The sequence below is a fragment of the Notechis scutatus genome, chromosome 10 (assembly GCF_049901735.1).
Source record: "Notechis scutatus isolate UNSWTSFEM ecotype Mainland chromosome 10, rNotScu1.2, whole genome shotgun sequence".
NCBI classification, from domain to species: domain Eukaryota; kingdom Metazoa; phylum Chordata; class Lepidosauria; order Squamata; family Elapidae; genus Notechis; species Notechis scutatus.
Genome location: NC_142018.1, coordinates 23,042,405 through 23,058,486, shown reverse-complemented (window position 1 = coordinate 23,058,486; position 16,082 = coordinate 23,042,405). Strand labels below are relative to the sequence as shown.

Below are 16,082 nucleotides of genomic sequence, written 5' to 3'. Positions count from 1 at the left end.
GCAGGACAGTCGAACAGTCAATGGTGCCTGTAGTGGCGAAAGTCAGCTCGGTGCCTTTCTCCTCCAGAGGCTGTGTGGCCATTGGCTGCACCTAAGGGCGAGAGCCATGAAGGCACCTAGCTGTCACCCTTTGGAGAGCAGCATGGCCAGACCCTCGTTGGCCTCAAGCACCAGCGGAGGCAAAGCCTTTGGCCCATCAAAACCCCAGGGGGCAGGTAGAGCGTCCAGCCCAAGGAAACGGCTTGCAGGCTTGCTTGGTTGGCCAGAGCTCACCTCACGCGCATTCTCTTTGCAGTCTCCCAAGTCAGCCTTTATCAGTGCAGCCAAAAAGGCAAAACTGCGGTCCAATCCGGTGAAAGTTCGCTTTTCGGAGGACGTCACCATTGGCGAGACTGATCCAGTGAGTGCCTCCCCAGGGGACCCCTCTGCTCCCCTCTCCCTCCCTCCCTCGCAGCGTGGTTGGGGGAAAGCTCTCCAAGGCTCCCCTATCTAGGAAGCACCGCTGAGGCCAGCGGATAGAACGTGCCTCCTGCATGCCCAGAAACTCTGGTGTGGGGTGGGAAGGGCCCTTTGAGACTATTGAGAAGGTCCATGTATCTCAATTTGGTAATGGAAGTAAAGGGGGCCAAGTTGTTTCTGGGGGCATCTGTCAAACTTCCCCAGGATCTGGAGGCAACCGTTTCAGTTTATGTTCCAGTCCATGTGGAAAGTCATGGTTACAACTCTTTTGGGCCAGTCAGGAGACAGCTGACCCCTCCCCACACAGAGACCAGGCTCATGCCTCTGCGCTTTCGGCCTCCAGCCTCCACCTGGTCTTCCGGCCCAGCTGAGAGCACCTCTGGCGATCAGGGGTGGCAGGGGGTGCATGTTGGGCCAGTCCTCCAGGGTCTCCTACCAGAGTTCGTTCCCCCGCAGTGGCTGATCCCAAGTGTGGCTGATGCGGTCTCCTTTCCCCCCTCCCCTCCCCTCCCGTTCCTCTCCCCCTGCCCCACGGGGGTTCCCCAAGGACATGCTGAGGAAGGAAGCCCTCCTCCTGATTCCAAACGTGCTGAAGGTTTTCCTTGAGAACGGACAGATCAAGTCCTTCACCTTTGATGGCCGAACTACTGTCAAGGTAGGGGGCTGCCACAGGCGACCCACCAGGCTAGTCCGGAGGCGGCTTCCCTCGGTGGAGAGGCACCCTGCGGGTAGAGTACAGATACAGCCTCTCCCTTCAAATGGCCCAGCCAAGGTGAAATGGGGGGTGGGTGCCTGGCCTCATTCCTTTAATTCTAAGGGCTGCTAAACTGCTGGACTCCTGTCCCTGGAGAACCTCCCCCTCCATGCTAGGCCTCCCTGGGAGGGGGGGACACCCCCGCCCATTAGCTCCTCTCTTCCTCTGGCCAGGATGTGATGACAACCCTGCAGGATCGGCTGTCCCTGAGGCAGATCGAGCACTTCTCCCTGGTCCTGGAATATGCCAGTCCCGAACAAAGCCACAAGTTCCTCCTTCTGCAGGACAAACAGCCCCTGGCCCACGTAAGCGCCTGGCCCCAACCCGTCCAAGGGGGGCTTTATTCTCTCTGCTCCTCACGGCTTCCATTGGAAGGGCTGCTGACCTGCTCTGCTCCTGGCATGGCTTGGAGGAGCGGGATAGAGGGGGACTGCGGACAACACAAAGGGGGGGGGGGCGGAATGCTTACGCTTCAGAAAACCGGCTCACGGCTCCCTATTATTGTGCAAGCCAACAGTGCAGTGCTGGGCTGTCCAGCATCAGCAGAGATAGGATGTCGAGATGATGCCACCACTGGTCATCCACACCTGGAATACGGTGTCCAGTTCTGTTCCACAAAATACAAGGCTGAGGAATTGGAGGACAAACAGCAAAAAAGCTAGTAAGACTAGATGCTACAAAGAAGAGAAGGCCAAAAGCCCTCGTGACTGCAGCTGCCAAAACTTTCAAAAGCTATTCCAGGAGGAGGAGGAGAAAAAAAAAAGGGGGGGGGGCTTTATTCTCTGCAGGGTAAAAGAAGGACCAGCCATCAGGTAGGAGCTTTCCAGAGAGATCCAAGCTTGAAACATGGAGCAATTTCCTGGCTATGAGAGCTATTAAGGACAGCTTGCCTTCTGGAGTCATGGAAACTCCACCAGGGAGGCTTTCAAGCAGAGATTGCAATTGCAAAGCTGCTCTGGAAGCCTTCCCGCCCTGGGGAGATTTTGTAAGGTAATCTTGCCAAGCGTCTGGGCTGGGAAGGGAGGAGAGCACTGAAGGGGGCTTGAAGCCGGCGCAGCGTTGAGGGAGGCAGAGGCGGCCCTCCACTCTGCTTAGAAAAGCCGAGCCAATTCCCATCTGCCAGATGCAGGCCTCCCAATGCTCCCCTCTGCTTCTCCACAGGTGGTACAGAGGACGCACTACCAAGGAATGCGATGCCTCTTCCGGGTCAGTTTCTTTCCCAAAGACCCCGTGGAGCTGCTGCGAAGGGACCCGGCAGCCTTTGAGTACCTGTATATCCAGGTGAGCAGGGGTGGGGTGGGAGGAAGAGCCCCAGGTGCAGGGCCTCCCAGCTGCACAGTTTCCCCTTGCTTCACAGCAGAGGGGCTGGTCCTCCTTCTGCCTTGGCTCAGGGTGGTCTGCAACTGCCAGCCAGCGGCCCCAGGAGCCCAGCAGTGCTGGGCCAAGACCTGGACAGGGCCTCCTTGGGGGTGGGGGAGCAGCTCTTCTGAGCAGCCTCGCTTTGTTTCCCCAGAGCCGCAATGATGTGATCAGAGAGCGATTTGGGATGGAGCCCAAGCCGGAAATGCTGCTCGACCTGACTGCCCTGCACATCTACATCACAGTTTCGGCCACACGGCCAAGCCAGAGAGTCTCTCTCAAAAGCGTAGAGTAAGTTCAGCAGTGAGAGAGAGACGCAGCAGCTTCCCCTCCCCACCTCCCAGTCACACACAAGCCCCTCCCGAGGGTTCAGAATCCCCCTACCCCAAGCTGGCCTTTGTGGCAATGTTCCGGCCTTCAGCCTCCTCTGGTCAAGGACCTGGTCCTTTGCGGACCCTTTACACTCCTCCCTGGCAGTAGATGCCACACGTGAGCCAGAGGGTCCCGTGCCTGTCTTCCCCAAGCCAGGGATCCCCCGAGGGCGGGCGGGGGGGAAGGAAATCCACCTGGCCTGCCTCACCAGCCCTCTCTCCCTCCTCCTGCCAGGAAGGAATGGGGCCTGGAGCCTTTTCTGCCCCCCTCGCTGTTGCAAGGCACCAAGGACAAGAGCCTCCGGAAGGCCCTGTCTCAGCAGCTGAAGGCCCATCAGAACCAGCCCCCCTGGGGCACCAAGGCAAGGCAGGGGTGCAGGGAGGGCCCCAAGGGGGTGGAGCAGAGGGACCCCTCTGGCCCAGAAGGTGCTCCAGCACAGGCTATCCCAGGATCCCCAGAGCCCTTCCAAAGTGGTGCTGCCTCCCCCCACCAAAGCCTCCTCTCTGGCCAAGTTGGCATCTTTTTACACAAGATTCATAGGAGCAGGGCTAGAGGGCATCTAGACGAATCTCTGCCGTTGTGTTGCTCTGTGCAGGCTGATAGCGGGGCAACTTAAACATATCCAAAACCAAGTTTCTTGCTGAAAGGTAAATTGGTTCTGGAAACAAAATTAGCCTCTGTTGCTAGAAGTTGGGAGCTTTTATTCCTGAATATTAGACAGGTCGTGTTTTCCGACATGCCATCAGATGTGCATAATCTACCTAAAGAAAAAGTGTACAATGGCTTTCTTTTTTCTACAAACTGTCTTTCCCTTGGACGTTCCTCTGTATATAGCAGTAAATGGCATAGGAAGGTTGATAGGCAATTCTACCTAATGTAAAATAAGCTGATGGAGAAAAACATCCCCCCCACACCCTTTATTATTTTTATAGATAACTCAAGGCGGCAAATGCACCTAATACCATTTCCTCCTCCTATTTCCCCCACAATCACCCTGTGAGGAGAGTTGGGCTGAGAGGGAGGAACTGGCCCAGCTGGCCAGCCAGTTTTTATGCCTAAGCGGGGATTAGAACGCCCCACCTCCTGGTTCCTAGCTGTCCAGCAAAGGGGCCGTGAGGACGCAAGCAGAAAGTCCAAATCCAGCTCTTCTGGGAAAATCTCTCCTGGCTTCACACACCTGGGCTGAGCCTGAGAGGAGAAGGCTGACCAAACCTCCCTCCACAAGCCCAGCCCAGGGGAGGCCTCAATCCAGCATGGGTCAGCAGGGCTGCAAGAGAAGCCATCCCCTCTGCACTCAGAAGCAGACTGGCCTTGGGGAGAGTGCCCCCTGCTGAACCAGGCAAATGGTCCCTCAGGCGGTTGGGCCACAAGCCAGCTAGACTTTTCAAGGTCAATGCCAGCATATGAACTTGTGCTCAGGAAACAGTTGGCAGCCAGGGCAGGTCTCCCACTGCAGGACTAGTTTGCATCAATTCGTAGCTTGACTGGCACAGCAAAACCCAAGAAGAACCCCCTGCAGTAGTCAAGCCAAGGAAATTTGCTAGAGCTGAACTGACTTCAACTTCCAGAACAGCCATCTGCATCCTGCATTGTTGCCAGGGCAGAGTAATTCTTGAGGGGATCTTGGCCCCCTGGCATTCTGAAGGAGAAAGATGCCATCTCTCCCCCCAGATCACCACCACCCAAGCGAAGCTCCACTACTTGCGCCTCCTGAATGAGCTGCCCACCTTTGCAGGCGTCCTCTTCAGCACTGTGGGACTGGTATAGTAACCCTGGCGGGCAAGGGAGGGGAGACCACTGTGACGGGCCCCCTGCCAGACCCCGAGGCTGGCCTCTGCCCTTCTGTCTCTGACTGGCATCTCATCCCGTACAGGGTGAGAAACAGCCAGCCACCACCCTTCTGGTGGGGCCTCGCCATGGCATCAGCCACGTCATCGATCTGAAGACAAACCTCACCACCGTGCTGTCCGAGTTCAGCAAAGTCAGCAAGATCCAGCTCTTCAGGGAGAACCAAGGGGTGGCCCGGGTGGAAACAAGCATCCTGGACACCAAGGTAGGTCCAGCTGGAAGGACTCCTGAGCAGGGCAGTTGTGGAGCCTTTCGTGGCTAGGCACATCAGCTTTCCCTCCCGAGAAGGTTGTCCCGTGGCCAGGCAGGCTCCTGACCCTTTGCCTTCTCCTCCCTTCCTTCCCAGCCTCTGGTGCTGCTAATGGAATGGCCAGAGGCCACCAACTTCACCTGCCTCATTGCTGGCTACTGCCGCCTTCTGGTGGACTCCAAGCAGATGATCCTTTCCCGACCCACCAGTCAGCCACCATCGCTTCCACTGACCAAGGCAGGTGCGTTTCATCCTCTGAGATTTGTGCCCCTTGGTCAGGTTTCCGTGTTGTCCCTCAACATGGGGGTTCCAATGATGGGCCTTTCCCCTTTGCCCAGGTCCCTTCAAAGGGAAGCAGCAGGCTTGCCAGGACAGCGCCCCCCCCAGCAGCACATCCTCAAGGCCCCATTGCTCAAGGAAGGGATCCTTCTTTGTGACTCTTGGTGGCCAGTCCAGAGCGCCTGAGCAATGCAGGGGGAAGAAAACCTCCCTCTGGCCACAGAAACCCCCATCAGTTTGGGAGAACGGTGGCCGGCACCTTCTTCCTTCCAGGCATTTGATCTTCGTATGGGTATGTTGGAGGGGCAGTCCATCCCTGGACACCCCACCACAGCTCGGGAAATCTTCCGATGGGAAGCAGTTTGCCAGCAGAGCTGCAAAACTGCCCACTCTGCGATTAATCTGGAAGGGCAGGAAGTGGGGAGGAGGGTAAGCAGCAGACTGGACACTGACTGGACACTTGGGGCAAGAGCATCTTCTTAGTCTGCTCATGGGAGGCTTGGCTGATCTTGCTGCCAAGTGGGCAGGCACCGGATTCTTTGGCTGCCTGGCCATCAGTCGCCCCGGCAGGAGGGCGTGTTTTAACAGCCAACGTGTGTTTTGCTCTAGACAGCAGCCCGTTCCTCGGCCATCAGCCTCTGGCACCAGCAGGGCACCTGGCTAGGAAGGAGAGCAGGCTCCTGGGAGGCTCTCTGCCCAGCCCCGCAGATCCCCTGGGCTCGGAGCTCCTCAGTTTTTGCTACCTGCACCTGCGGGAGCGCAAGAAGGAGCCCAAGAGCAGGACTGACGTCAATGAAAACCTGATCCTCTCTGAGGAGTCCCGGCCCCGGACCAAATCGGATCCCACCTCCGAGAGCTCCGGGCAAGACTGCCATGGGGCCGCCCAGGACTGTGAGCCCCACGGCCCAGAGCAGCAGTGCTGGGCCAACAGAGCCAGGGCGTTCACCCTGGACAGCCAGCAGGGCAGCCAGCCCCAGCACCTGTACTGTGACTCCTGCAAGGCCCAAGTCAAGCGCCTGCAGCCGGCCCCTCACCGAGGCGGCCATCGTGGCCCCACACAGGACAACATGGTGGACCTGACCTCCCTCCCCCCTCCAGGGAGCGATGAAGAGGAGGATGAAACCACCTCCCTTCTCCCCATTGCTGCACCACCTCCCGGCTTCCAAGACAACAGCTCTGACGAGGACGACTCTAAACGCCGGGTGTCAGCAGCCGCCGCCGCCATGGCAAAAGGGCAGGAGCCAGGACGCCAGCTCTGCAGCCTCCTGTATGAGGAGATTCCTGTGACGCTCATAGATAGCATGCCAATGCGGACAGTCCGAGATCACGCCCAGGACCTGGACGATGCTCTGGTCTCCACGCTGCAGGCCCTGGAAGCTCTGGCGGCCTCAGAAGATGGTGCGGCCCCTCAGCCGCAGCAGACGGCAGGTACCCCCCCCTCTTTTTAAGGTGGTTCCCATCAGATTACACCCAGCAAAACAGCAGCACCTCCCAAAACCTGCAAGCTTAGACCAAAGGGAGGGGCACTGGCATAGCTGCCTATGGAAAAGGGGAGGTGGGGTGTCGGAAGGACCCTCATTCCCAGGGCGGAGGTAGCAACGGCTGCGCATTGAAAAGACTGGACTGACTGAATGCCTCTCCAGCATATTTTAGAGAGGGGCTGCAGCAGTCCGTCCTCAGGAAGAGGCCAGAATGTGGCACAGAAAAGGGCTCTTAAAGCGACATTAAGACCACCACACCCCCCCCCAGCTCAGGTTCATCATCCGGGGAAGCTGGGCTGGCTGCCCAGATAACCCTGCAAAGTTCCTCCTGAGCCCATGCCAGAACTTGGGCCTCCAAAAGGACGAGAGGTCCAGCAACAGCCAGCATACGTGCCCCCCCTCCCCCCCGGGCACCGGGGCAGCTTTGCCTTTGAAGCAGTGACACACAGATACAGACGCACACAGTGGCATATATTCCTTTTATTTAAATTAGCAGCATTCTCCCCTTCCTTTCCCTCTCCCTGGTTGGCTAGGGCAAGCAGCCAAATTCATCCAGTGGCTGAGGGTGGGCTTGAGCTTCCTTAGGAGGAGGAGGGCTTTCCCCACCGGACTAAAGAGCATGCCTTCTCCTCCTCCAGGCCTCATCGTTCTGGCTGCCATCACCCCAGAGTCATCAATGGACTCCGGCCACGAAACCAACTCGTCTGAGATCCCCGCCGTCCCTGAGATTCTCGCCGCTGTGCAGCAACGCCAGAACGCTGCCTTCTTCCTGACTCAGCAGCTTAGCAAGGAAGGCCTCCTGGCCCGGAAGGACCTTCCTTTCCGCATCCAGGCTGGTTGTGCCCACGGGCCGCCTTGGCATCGAGAGCCAGACCCAACCTCAAATGCCACCTGCACTACAATCAAGCGAGAAATGGAGAAAGGCTGTGCCCAGCCCTCACAGCAGACTGAGCTGCCCAAAGCCAAAGGCTCCTTCCCCTGTGGAGCAGCTGCAGCCCCACAAGCCGTCCCTGCCCTAGGAAACAGCCACCCGGAGAGTGGGCAGAGAGCAGCTCCTGTCCTGATTGCACCAAGTCTGCAGTCAGTTGGCCACAAAGCCTCCCTTTCAGCCGCCGCCGCCGCCTTGCCCACTGAAGGCAGCACTGCCCCCTGGGGTCCCCAGGCCTGCTCTGCGGGCCGGCTGCCTCCCAGCCTTCCCTGCTCTCAGAAGCAGCCAAGCAGTGAGGCCTGCCAGTGGAACCCGGGACCCCCAGGCAGTCCCGGAAAAGTGGTTCCTCCTCCCCTGCCAGCAGCAGAAGAGGAGAAGCAGGCACCCCAGAGCTGCCAGCCAAAGGGAAGGCCAGAGTGGGCAGGGCAGCTGGGGGCAGAGGAACTCCTGGGCCAGGGAGAGGGTGCCAAGCCACCTGGCCAGAGAGAGACGCTCGTCAGCCAGGAGGAAACGGGACAGCACGAAACTGGTGCCAACAGCCGCAGCACCCTGAGGCCCCCATCCTGCAAGAGTCCACAGGCTGTCAGCAGTCCCAGCGGGGAGACTCTGAAGGGGAAAGTCCCCCCAGGAGGTGCTCAGACCGGAAGCCTGCCCTCCGCTTCCATGCTTTCAAAAAGGCCCGAAAAGGCGCTGGCCATTACAGCACCAGACTCGGATCTCCCGGCTAAGCCTAAAGTGCCCAAAGCATCTTTCCACTTCAAGAGCCTCATTTCTGCCACCTTCCCAACCCGACTCAGGAGAGAGACCGATGAGCGGCAGGCTCAGCTGCAGAAAGTGAGGCAGTACGAGCTTGAATTCCTGGAAGAGCTGCTTAAGCCAAAGGCCAGGAGAGACCCTGTGTCTCCGGATCATCTGGACCCCTCGGCCACGGGCCGCTGCACCTGCCAGGTCCGGACCAGCCCTGTGCAGACTGTGCCAGGGATCTCCAGGGAACAGAGGCGGAGTTGTGACTGCAAGCGGCTCAGCCGAGGCACCAGGCCCCTGCCCGGCCAGCCAACGGCACCAGGCCCAGAGAGGCAGAGCAGGAGCAGAGAGCCGCCGCAGGCAGAAGGGCCAAGAAAGGCTGCCGCCGGAGCCCCTGCCAAGGGCAGCCGTATCAGATCCACCAGCCTGGAACTGAGAGGTTGCCGGCCTGGCCCTGAACACAGCCTGTCGTGCCTGACCACATGTGCCTCTCCTGGGGAGTGCGTAGGAGCTCCGCACTACAAGAAGTTGATGCGGCGTTACAGCGTCAGCGAAGTTGAAAAGACGGAGCAACCCTGCCCAAGTTCTCCAGGCTACCCAAGCCATTACCTGCACAAGCTGAGGGAGACCCCTGCCCAAGCCCCTGCCTCCAAAGGTGAAATGCAGGACCCCCACCCCACAGCAGCAGACCCCTCTTATGTCGAAGTGACTGAGAAGAGCCAGAAAGGCGGTGCTGGGCTTCCTTTTCAGGAGGACATCTATCCGAGCCCTCCCAGACTGCCAGAGGAGGATGGAGACAGGCAGAGGTGCTGCTCCTTTTGGTACTGCTTCTACTACAGGAAGTGCGACATGGCTGATGATGATGGGAGTGAAAAGGATGAGCTTTCTTATGCCATTCCCATGCAGATCGTCCCAGAAGGGAAGGTCGGCCACCAGGCAATCCCAGTGGTGAGCAGAACCCTCCAAGTCCTGGATGCCAGTGTCTGCAGCTCTCCAGACAACCAGACCCAGGAGATAGACCTGCGGAGCTCTTCCTTTGAGGGCAGCCTGGCCAAGATCCACGCCCTGAAGGGCCGCACCTACACCTGGCCCAACGGGTTCCTGGCTGTGCAGCTGGACACCAGTGAACTCTTGACCATCCTCCGGCAGTGCATCGTGAGCCCCGAGGCCCAGGAAGGCAAAGCGGATCTCCCTCAGTTGACTGGGTACAAGCAAGAGTTGGCCCTGAAGTTCAAGGACTTCCGGGCCTCCTGTCGCCGAGTGGCCGCGGTCAACAAGAGCCCAACCCACATGCTGTCGGCCGTGAGCAGCAGCTTCCAAGTGCTGGGAGGCTTGATCGAGACCTTCGTGCGGCTGGTGAACGTGCTGCGCTCGGGCTCGCAGCGCCGGGCACTCTTGGCCAAAGTGGAAGAGATCGTGAGGAACTACACGTTCCTGTTGAGAGCTGCCGAGGAGTCCACCGCCCGAACCGCCCACCGAGGGGACCAGGAAGCCGAGCAGCTGAGCTCGGCGGCCTCCGTGGTGAACACGCTCACGCGCTCCCTGAAGACACTGATGAGCAAGTAGATCAGTGTCTGCGCCGGAGTCGGGCGCCTGCCCGGCCGACACCAAGCACCTGGGCGCCTGCGAGCCGCTGGGAGAGCGAGGAGGGCCGCCGCCGCCGCGGACCGAGAGGCGTCCCTTGCCCCGTGAGCCCCGGCTCGTCTCAAGGGCCGAAACCGCGAAAGGCTCCGGCTCCGGTCCAGGGAAGCCCAGCCTGGAGCTCCTGCTCGCCCCACCTCCCCAGAGAGGCCCCGGGGCTCGTCTCCGCTCCAGCCACCCGAAAGGAGCGGATTCGCCCGGCAGCCGCCTCGGCATTTGAGGCGGCTTCTCTCTCCGTCTGCCACGGCCAGGAACGGCCACGTCTTCGCGGCCGGAACTGCCGCGCGATGCCCGCGACCCCGGAAAGGACTCGGAGGCCCGGGAGCCTCTCCTCGGCGCTTGGCCGAGCGCGACCGCCCCAAAGGTAGCCGAGCACAGCGCCTCGCGTGGACTCTGCTCCCCCGCGCGACCTCGCCGCCGCCGGGCCAAAGGGGCTCGTTGCGCCGGCCTCCCCCATCCGCCGCCGCCCGTGCACGGAACCCGCCGGTTTTCTTTCGCAAACCCGGAAGAGTAAATCGATTCCTTCCTCATCCGCCGCGTGGGAAATTTCCTTTCAGCAGCACCGCCCCGCCCCTCCCCGCGCGTGCGCGTTGCCAGGCGAGAAGCGGTGAGGTGACAAAGGGGGCGCGGCACCAAGATGGCGGGCTAGCGCGCGCGGCCCTTCCGTCGGCGCCTGCGCGTTCGAGGGCCGCCCGTGCGTCGCACCGTCCCTCTAAGCGGAGCCGGCGGCCGGAAGGCGGAGGCCGCGCGGCGCTGCTGCGGCTGCTGCTGGATCCCAAGAGCGGCGGGCGGGAGCGCCGCAGGGAGGCGGCGGAGCTGCTGCCGGTGCCGCAGGGAGGCGGCGGGCCCGCGGAGCGCGCCTCGTCCTCCGCCGCGTCGCGCTGCCTGCCGCCGCTACTGGCCAGGATGCCCAACATCAAGATCTTCAGCGGCAGCTCGCACCAGGACCTCTCGCAGAAGATCGCCGACCGGCTGGGCCTCGAGCTGGGCAAGGTCGTCACCAAGAAGTTCTCCAACCAGGAGACCTGGTGCGCGTGAGAAGCGGCGCATGCGCGGGGGCGAGCGGGCGGGAGGGCGGGGAGGGAGGGAGGGGAAAGGAGCGGAGCCTCACGCCCCGCCCTCACGCCCCGCCCCCGCAGCGTGGAGATCGGCGAGAGCGTCCGCGGCGAGGACGTCTACATCGTGCAGAGCGGCTGCGGGGAGATCAACGATAACCTGATGGAGCTGCTCATCATGATCAACGCCTGCAAGATCGCTTCGGCCAGCCGCGTCACGGCCGTCATCCCCTGCTTCCCCTACGCGCGCCAGGACAAGAAGGACAAGGTGCCCCGCGCCCGCCGCGCCCTCCTCCCGCCGGCCCGTGCCCGGCCCGCCCTGACCCGCCGCTGCCTCTCTTGCAGAGCCGGGCCCCCATCTCCGCCAAGCTGGTGGCCAACATGCTCTCCGTGGCCGGCGCGGACCACATCATCACCATGGACCTGCATGCCTCCCAGATCCAGGTTTGGGGGCGGGGCGGGGGCTGCTCTGGCGGGTTGGGGCTTCAAAGCCTCCCGCCGGGTGGGGAAGGAAGGGGGCGCCCTGCTCCGGAAATGGCCCAAGGCCCGACCGAAGGGGGGCTCGGAGCCTCTGGGCTGAGGAGCTGCTTCCTTTCCCCAAGGGCTTCTTCGACATCCCAGTGGACAACCTATACGCTGAGCCAGCTGTCCTGAAGTGGATCAGGGAGAACATTGTGGAGTGGAAGAACTGCACCATCGTCTCTCCGGATGCTGGGGGAGCCAAGAGGTGAGGCGCCCGGAGCAACCGGGGCGGAGGCCTGTTTTGCAGAACGGTTTCGGTCTCAAATTGTGGCTGTGGCGAGGTCTTGATTAGCAACTTCCTTGGGGAGAGAGCTTTTCCAAATTCAGAACCCCCCTGTATTGCTGTCGACTTCCAGAGTGATGTTTTACCCGGCTCTTGACTTTTTGTAGAGAACCTCAGTCAGAGGACGTCTATGTGTGACACCCAGGTCCCCACCTGACCATTGGCCTTTGAAAAGGCAGTTGCAAGAGGCTGCTTGCATTCCTAAAATGCTTTGACTGGGAAACCCTTTTGAGAAACGAATTTTCTTTTGGCCAGCTGTTGGCTCTGCTATTTCTTGGAACCTCGGCATTGGAGCAAGGGGCTCTTCTGATTGTGTAATGATGCGTCTGGTGGCACTGAAGAAAGCTCGTGTAGGCATTCCTAAATAGTGAAGGAGGGCTCTGTTGTGAGAATTGCAGGACAGCCATTATGTTGGTTACATGGGTATGTGCTGCTGGCAGAGTTCACAGCAGCCTTGCCCAGCCGGTGCTTTTGGATGGATGTGAGGTGGCAGTGCTGATAAGAATTCAGGGAGTGGGCATAAGAAGGGGCAGGATTACCACCCTTTCTGGAAATTGACAATATGGACCTATCTCTCCACAGAGTGACCTCCATTGCTGATCGGCTGAATGTGGACTTTGCCCTTATTCACAAAGAGAGGAAGAAGGCCAGTGAGGTAGACCGCATGGTGCTGGTGGGGGATGTGAAGGACCGGGTGGCCATCCTTGTGGATGACATGGCAGACACCTGTGGCACCATCTGCCATGCAGCAGACAAGTGAGTATCCTACCAGAGCGTAGGCAGCCATCTGGGGTCAACAGGGTGGGTGGCTGGTTCTGTCCTGGCTGATTCATTCTCCCTCTCGGCCTCATCCTGCTTCCTTGAATGCAGTTTTGTGTGCTGAAAGCAATAAGGTGCTTATGGATGGTAAGGCTGCAGCAAAGGCCCATTGTTTTACTAATGGCAGATTGGAATGTTTGATTTATTCAACAAGGAGCAGCCGGCTCACCCAGTAAATGCTGTTTTCTGTCTGACTTCCACATAGGCTGCTTTCAGCTGGGGCTACCAAAGTTTATGCCATCCTGACTCATGGGATCTTTTCTGGGCCAGCCATTTCCCGAATCAACCATGCCTGCTTTGAGGCAGTTGTAGTCACAAACACAATCCCCCAGGAGGACAAGATGAAACACTGCCCTAAAATCCAGGTGCGGCTACAGAAGAACAGGAGAGTCTGGGCAGCTTGCAGGCTCCAGATAACTTGACTTGTTGCTTCCTCTTCCTCTGCAGGTGATTGACATCTCCATGATCCTGGCTGAAGCCATCAGGCGGACTCACAATGGAGAATCGGTCTCTTACCTCTTCAGTCATGTCCCTTTATAACTGTAGATGCTGCTGCTTGGGTGGCTTTTTGAAAAACCAAAATTTGTTTTAAGTTCAGTAGATGTTGCTTGTTTGATTGCTTCCTTTCTACTTCTCAGAGTTTGGCGGAGGGGTGAGGAGATCTTGATTCACATTCTCAGCCTCTCCATTGACTGGGAGCTTTTATGCAAGTTAGGCTTCTTGTGAAGCTATTGGCCTCTTTTAACTTGGAGGAGAAGAGAACCACTGTTTCCAGTCATCCACCCTGTGTCCTTGGGAGGGTGTAGTGGCTAGTTGTGCAGAAGGTCAGAATTACATTTTGGTTAGACCTAGAGTGGTCGCTGGGTGCAAGAGTATGCAGAGAAAGGCCTTTCTGTGCCAAAAAAAATGCCCGTGTTTGGGGTTTGCCTTGACTGGAACTTGCCTGCCTATCCTCCCCACCCCTTTTATGTCCAGTTCATTTCCAGAAGAGCGGGTTGGAGTGCCCCTCCTCCTTTTAAAGTCTACCCAGGCAAGCTTGTGATCCTGGGGCATTCTGTGCCCCGTTGCTTTCAGGTGTGTCTCTTGGCACCTACGCGGTTCCACGGGGCGGCAGCAGCAGAGATCATTTCATAGCAATGGGGCCTGCCTCCCTTTGAGAGGCAAAAGCAGCAGACCATTATCCCCGCCCCAAAGGTTTTCAGAGCGTTTGAGGAGAGGAGAAACGCAGCTCCCAGAAAAGCAGGGGTCTTTACAGCCTGGGCATGCTGCCTCTGCTGCCACAGCACTTCAGCTGGGTTCTGAGCAGCAGCTCTCTCGATTGTATGCCCGTTGCTGTGGCGTGTGTGCATGTATCTACCTACATATATATACCTTTATTTTGCTGCTTCTTTGGGCCCTTCCTGCTGCCTCTGCTTCGCTTCGGCTGAATCCCTAGGATGCCACTGTGATGTTTGTGTTACTCAGAACTTCAGAGCAGGAGGAATTAAACTCTTCCTTAAAAATCAAGAGCTTTCTGGATGCTGTTCCCACACGCACCATATTCTGGCAAGATTCTTTGGGGTGCAGCACTTTCTCCCAGCGAAAACAATAAAGGACAGTGGGGAGGAATAGGTCTCCATATGGCTGAGCGTACTCGTAGGTCAGCCTTGGGACTATATGGGTATCTGTGACTGTGGGAGCCAAACCTGCTGCACTGCCTCCTTTGATGCAATGCAAGCTGTTTTTCAAATTAGCAGCCATTATTAACTGAAAACCTCCTCCCAATTCAATCCATGGCAATATCTTTTCAGGGGGCTGGCAACTCGTACCCTTTTGGTGAGGCACCTCTGAAGCAATTAGCATGTGTGCCTTCAAGTCAGCAGCTGTGCCACACCAAGTACCTATGTACAGTATATAGGACCTACTGCTTGAGCCAGGGGGTTTGGACTAGAAGGCTGCTTGTGGAAGGGCATCTCTCCTGGGGGGAAAGGACCAGGCTGTTCCTCTCTTGTCCCAGGAGGTGCAAGTAGCCATGGGGACAATGGCTAACACGGCTGGAGAAGCGTGCTATACAAAGGACAGTGCTGGGCGCAGGTCTCTTGTATGTGCAGAGTTGGGGGTGGATGGGTGTCCCCATTCTTCACACACCCTGGAAAGCACATAAGCCAGGAAGCCAAACTAACATCCCGTGGATGTACTCTGCTCCCCTGTGGCAGTTAAGACGGGTGTTCCTTTAGGAGGTTAGCATCCTACTATTTAGGGTGCCGATTTTGCCAGGCTGAGGGGTGGGGCACTTGGTTGGGGGGGTGCTCTACAATTTGATGCCTGTCTTCGCCCCAAGGCAGTTCAGCCCTTGTGCTGGAGAGAAAGAATTTGGGCCCACCTACAGTTAGGGGCCTTGCTGCCTTGCAGTATCCTGAAAAAAGGTTCTCTGGGTGTGATCAGGGTCCCCAAACGGATTGCAGAGCATATCTGGCAGAAATGGGGGAGCTGTTGCTGCATCAGGCCCAATTTTATTAGCAAGGGATGAACCAGCTCTTTGAACAGTAGGTGCCTCTCGCTGCTCCACCGGCAGCCTCCTTTGCTGCAGGGGTTTGGCCAAAAGAGTTTATTTCAAGCTTGCAAATAGGACCCCGAGCTTGCAAATAGGACCGGAACTAAGTTCAGTTGTCAGTCGCAGTCAGTTGCAAAGGAACTATTCTTTCTCCTTCCTCTGGCTGAGAAGGAAGCGTTGCTGTCAAGGCAGAACACAGCGGCCAGAGTTGTGGAGAACAGTTGTACAATTGACCAAGGCAGAACTGTGAGGAAATGGCAACATGGTAACTGCTACCGCCTCTAAAAAATCCAGTTACCCCCCTACGGTTCTGGTAGCCCTCCAGGCCCAGGAGTTTCCCCTTTGGCAGTTCAGAGTACTGACTTTCCCACTGTTCTCTGGCATCCCCTTGGGAAGCCAGAGATGCTCCTTTCCTCTCTTGGCTTCTGCGTTCACTACTGAGTCTTGTGCCTGTCAAGGTTCTAACAAGAGCCCAAGCAAGCAAGCAAGCACTGTTGAGACGATCCAATCTCTTTATGCAATCATTTCGGCACAGAATGAATGCAAAAGCAGCTCTGGGTAATTCCCAGGCAACATAGTATAATTAAAATATAGAATCTTCCCTCCCCCCATTAGTGCAGATCACGTTGCCCAATTAGATGTCCAGGTATCCCAATCTCTCCCTCCTCCCCTCTACCAACCTTGGCAAGCTGAAGCCAAAGGAAAGAAGTCTGAATTGAAGCGAGTGGGAAGCAGCTGCGGAAGCCCCACCGGAA

General features: G+C 58.2%; 2 protein-coding genes across 2 annotated transcripts in view; both read left to right on the top strand.

Moving 5' to 3' along the window:
- Nucleotides 1-10,667, top strand: part of FRMPD3 (FERM and PDZ domain containing 3) — a 28,155-nt gene extending 17,488 nt beyond the window's left edge. The window contains exons 6-16 of the mRNA XM_087972334.1: nucleotides 296-400; nucleotides 1,007-1,114; nucleotides 1,387-1,518; nucleotides 2,375-2,494; nucleotides 2,727-2,863; nucleotides 3,179-3,305; nucleotides 4,616-4,705; nucleotides 4,818-4,997; nucleotides 5,139-5,283; nucleotides 5,931-6,749; nucleotides 7,441-10,667. Coding sequence (XP_087828460.1) covers nucleotides 296-400; nucleotides 1,007-1,114; nucleotides 1,387-1,518; nucleotides 2,375-2,494; nucleotides 2,727-2,863; nucleotides 3,179-3,305; nucleotides 4,616-4,705; nucleotides 4,818-4,997; nucleotides 5,139-5,283; nucleotides 5,931-6,749; nucleotides 7,441-10,040 — 4,563 coding nt within the window. The 3' untranslated portion in view covers nucleotides 10,041-10,667. The remainder of the gene's footprint in view (nucleotides 1-295; nucleotides 401-1,006; nucleotides 1,115-1,386; nucleotides 1,519-2,374; nucleotides 2,495-2,726; nucleotides 2,864-3,178; nucleotides 3,306-4,615; nucleotides 4,706-4,817; nucleotides 4,998-5,138; nucleotides 5,284-5,930; nucleotides 6,750-7,440) is intronic.
- Nucleotides 10,668-10,805: 138 nt separating this feature from the next.
- On the top strand, nucleotides 10,806-14,300 carry PRPS1 (phosphoribosyl pyrophosphate synthetase 1). The gene is made up of 7 exons (XM_026684341.2): nucleotides 10,806-11,143; nucleotides 11,255-11,438; nucleotides 11,516-11,614; nucleotides 11,773-11,897; nucleotides 12,558-12,731; nucleotides 13,000-13,159; nucleotides 13,242-14,300. Exons 1-7 carry the CDS (start codon nucleotides 11,022-11,024, stop codon nucleotides 13,332-13,334), a joined length of 957 nt encoding a protein of 318 aa, XP_026540126.1. The 5' UTR covers nucleotides 10,806-11,021; the 3' UTR covers nucleotides 13,335-14,300.
- Nucleotides 14,301-16,082: the final 1,782 nt, after the last annotated feature.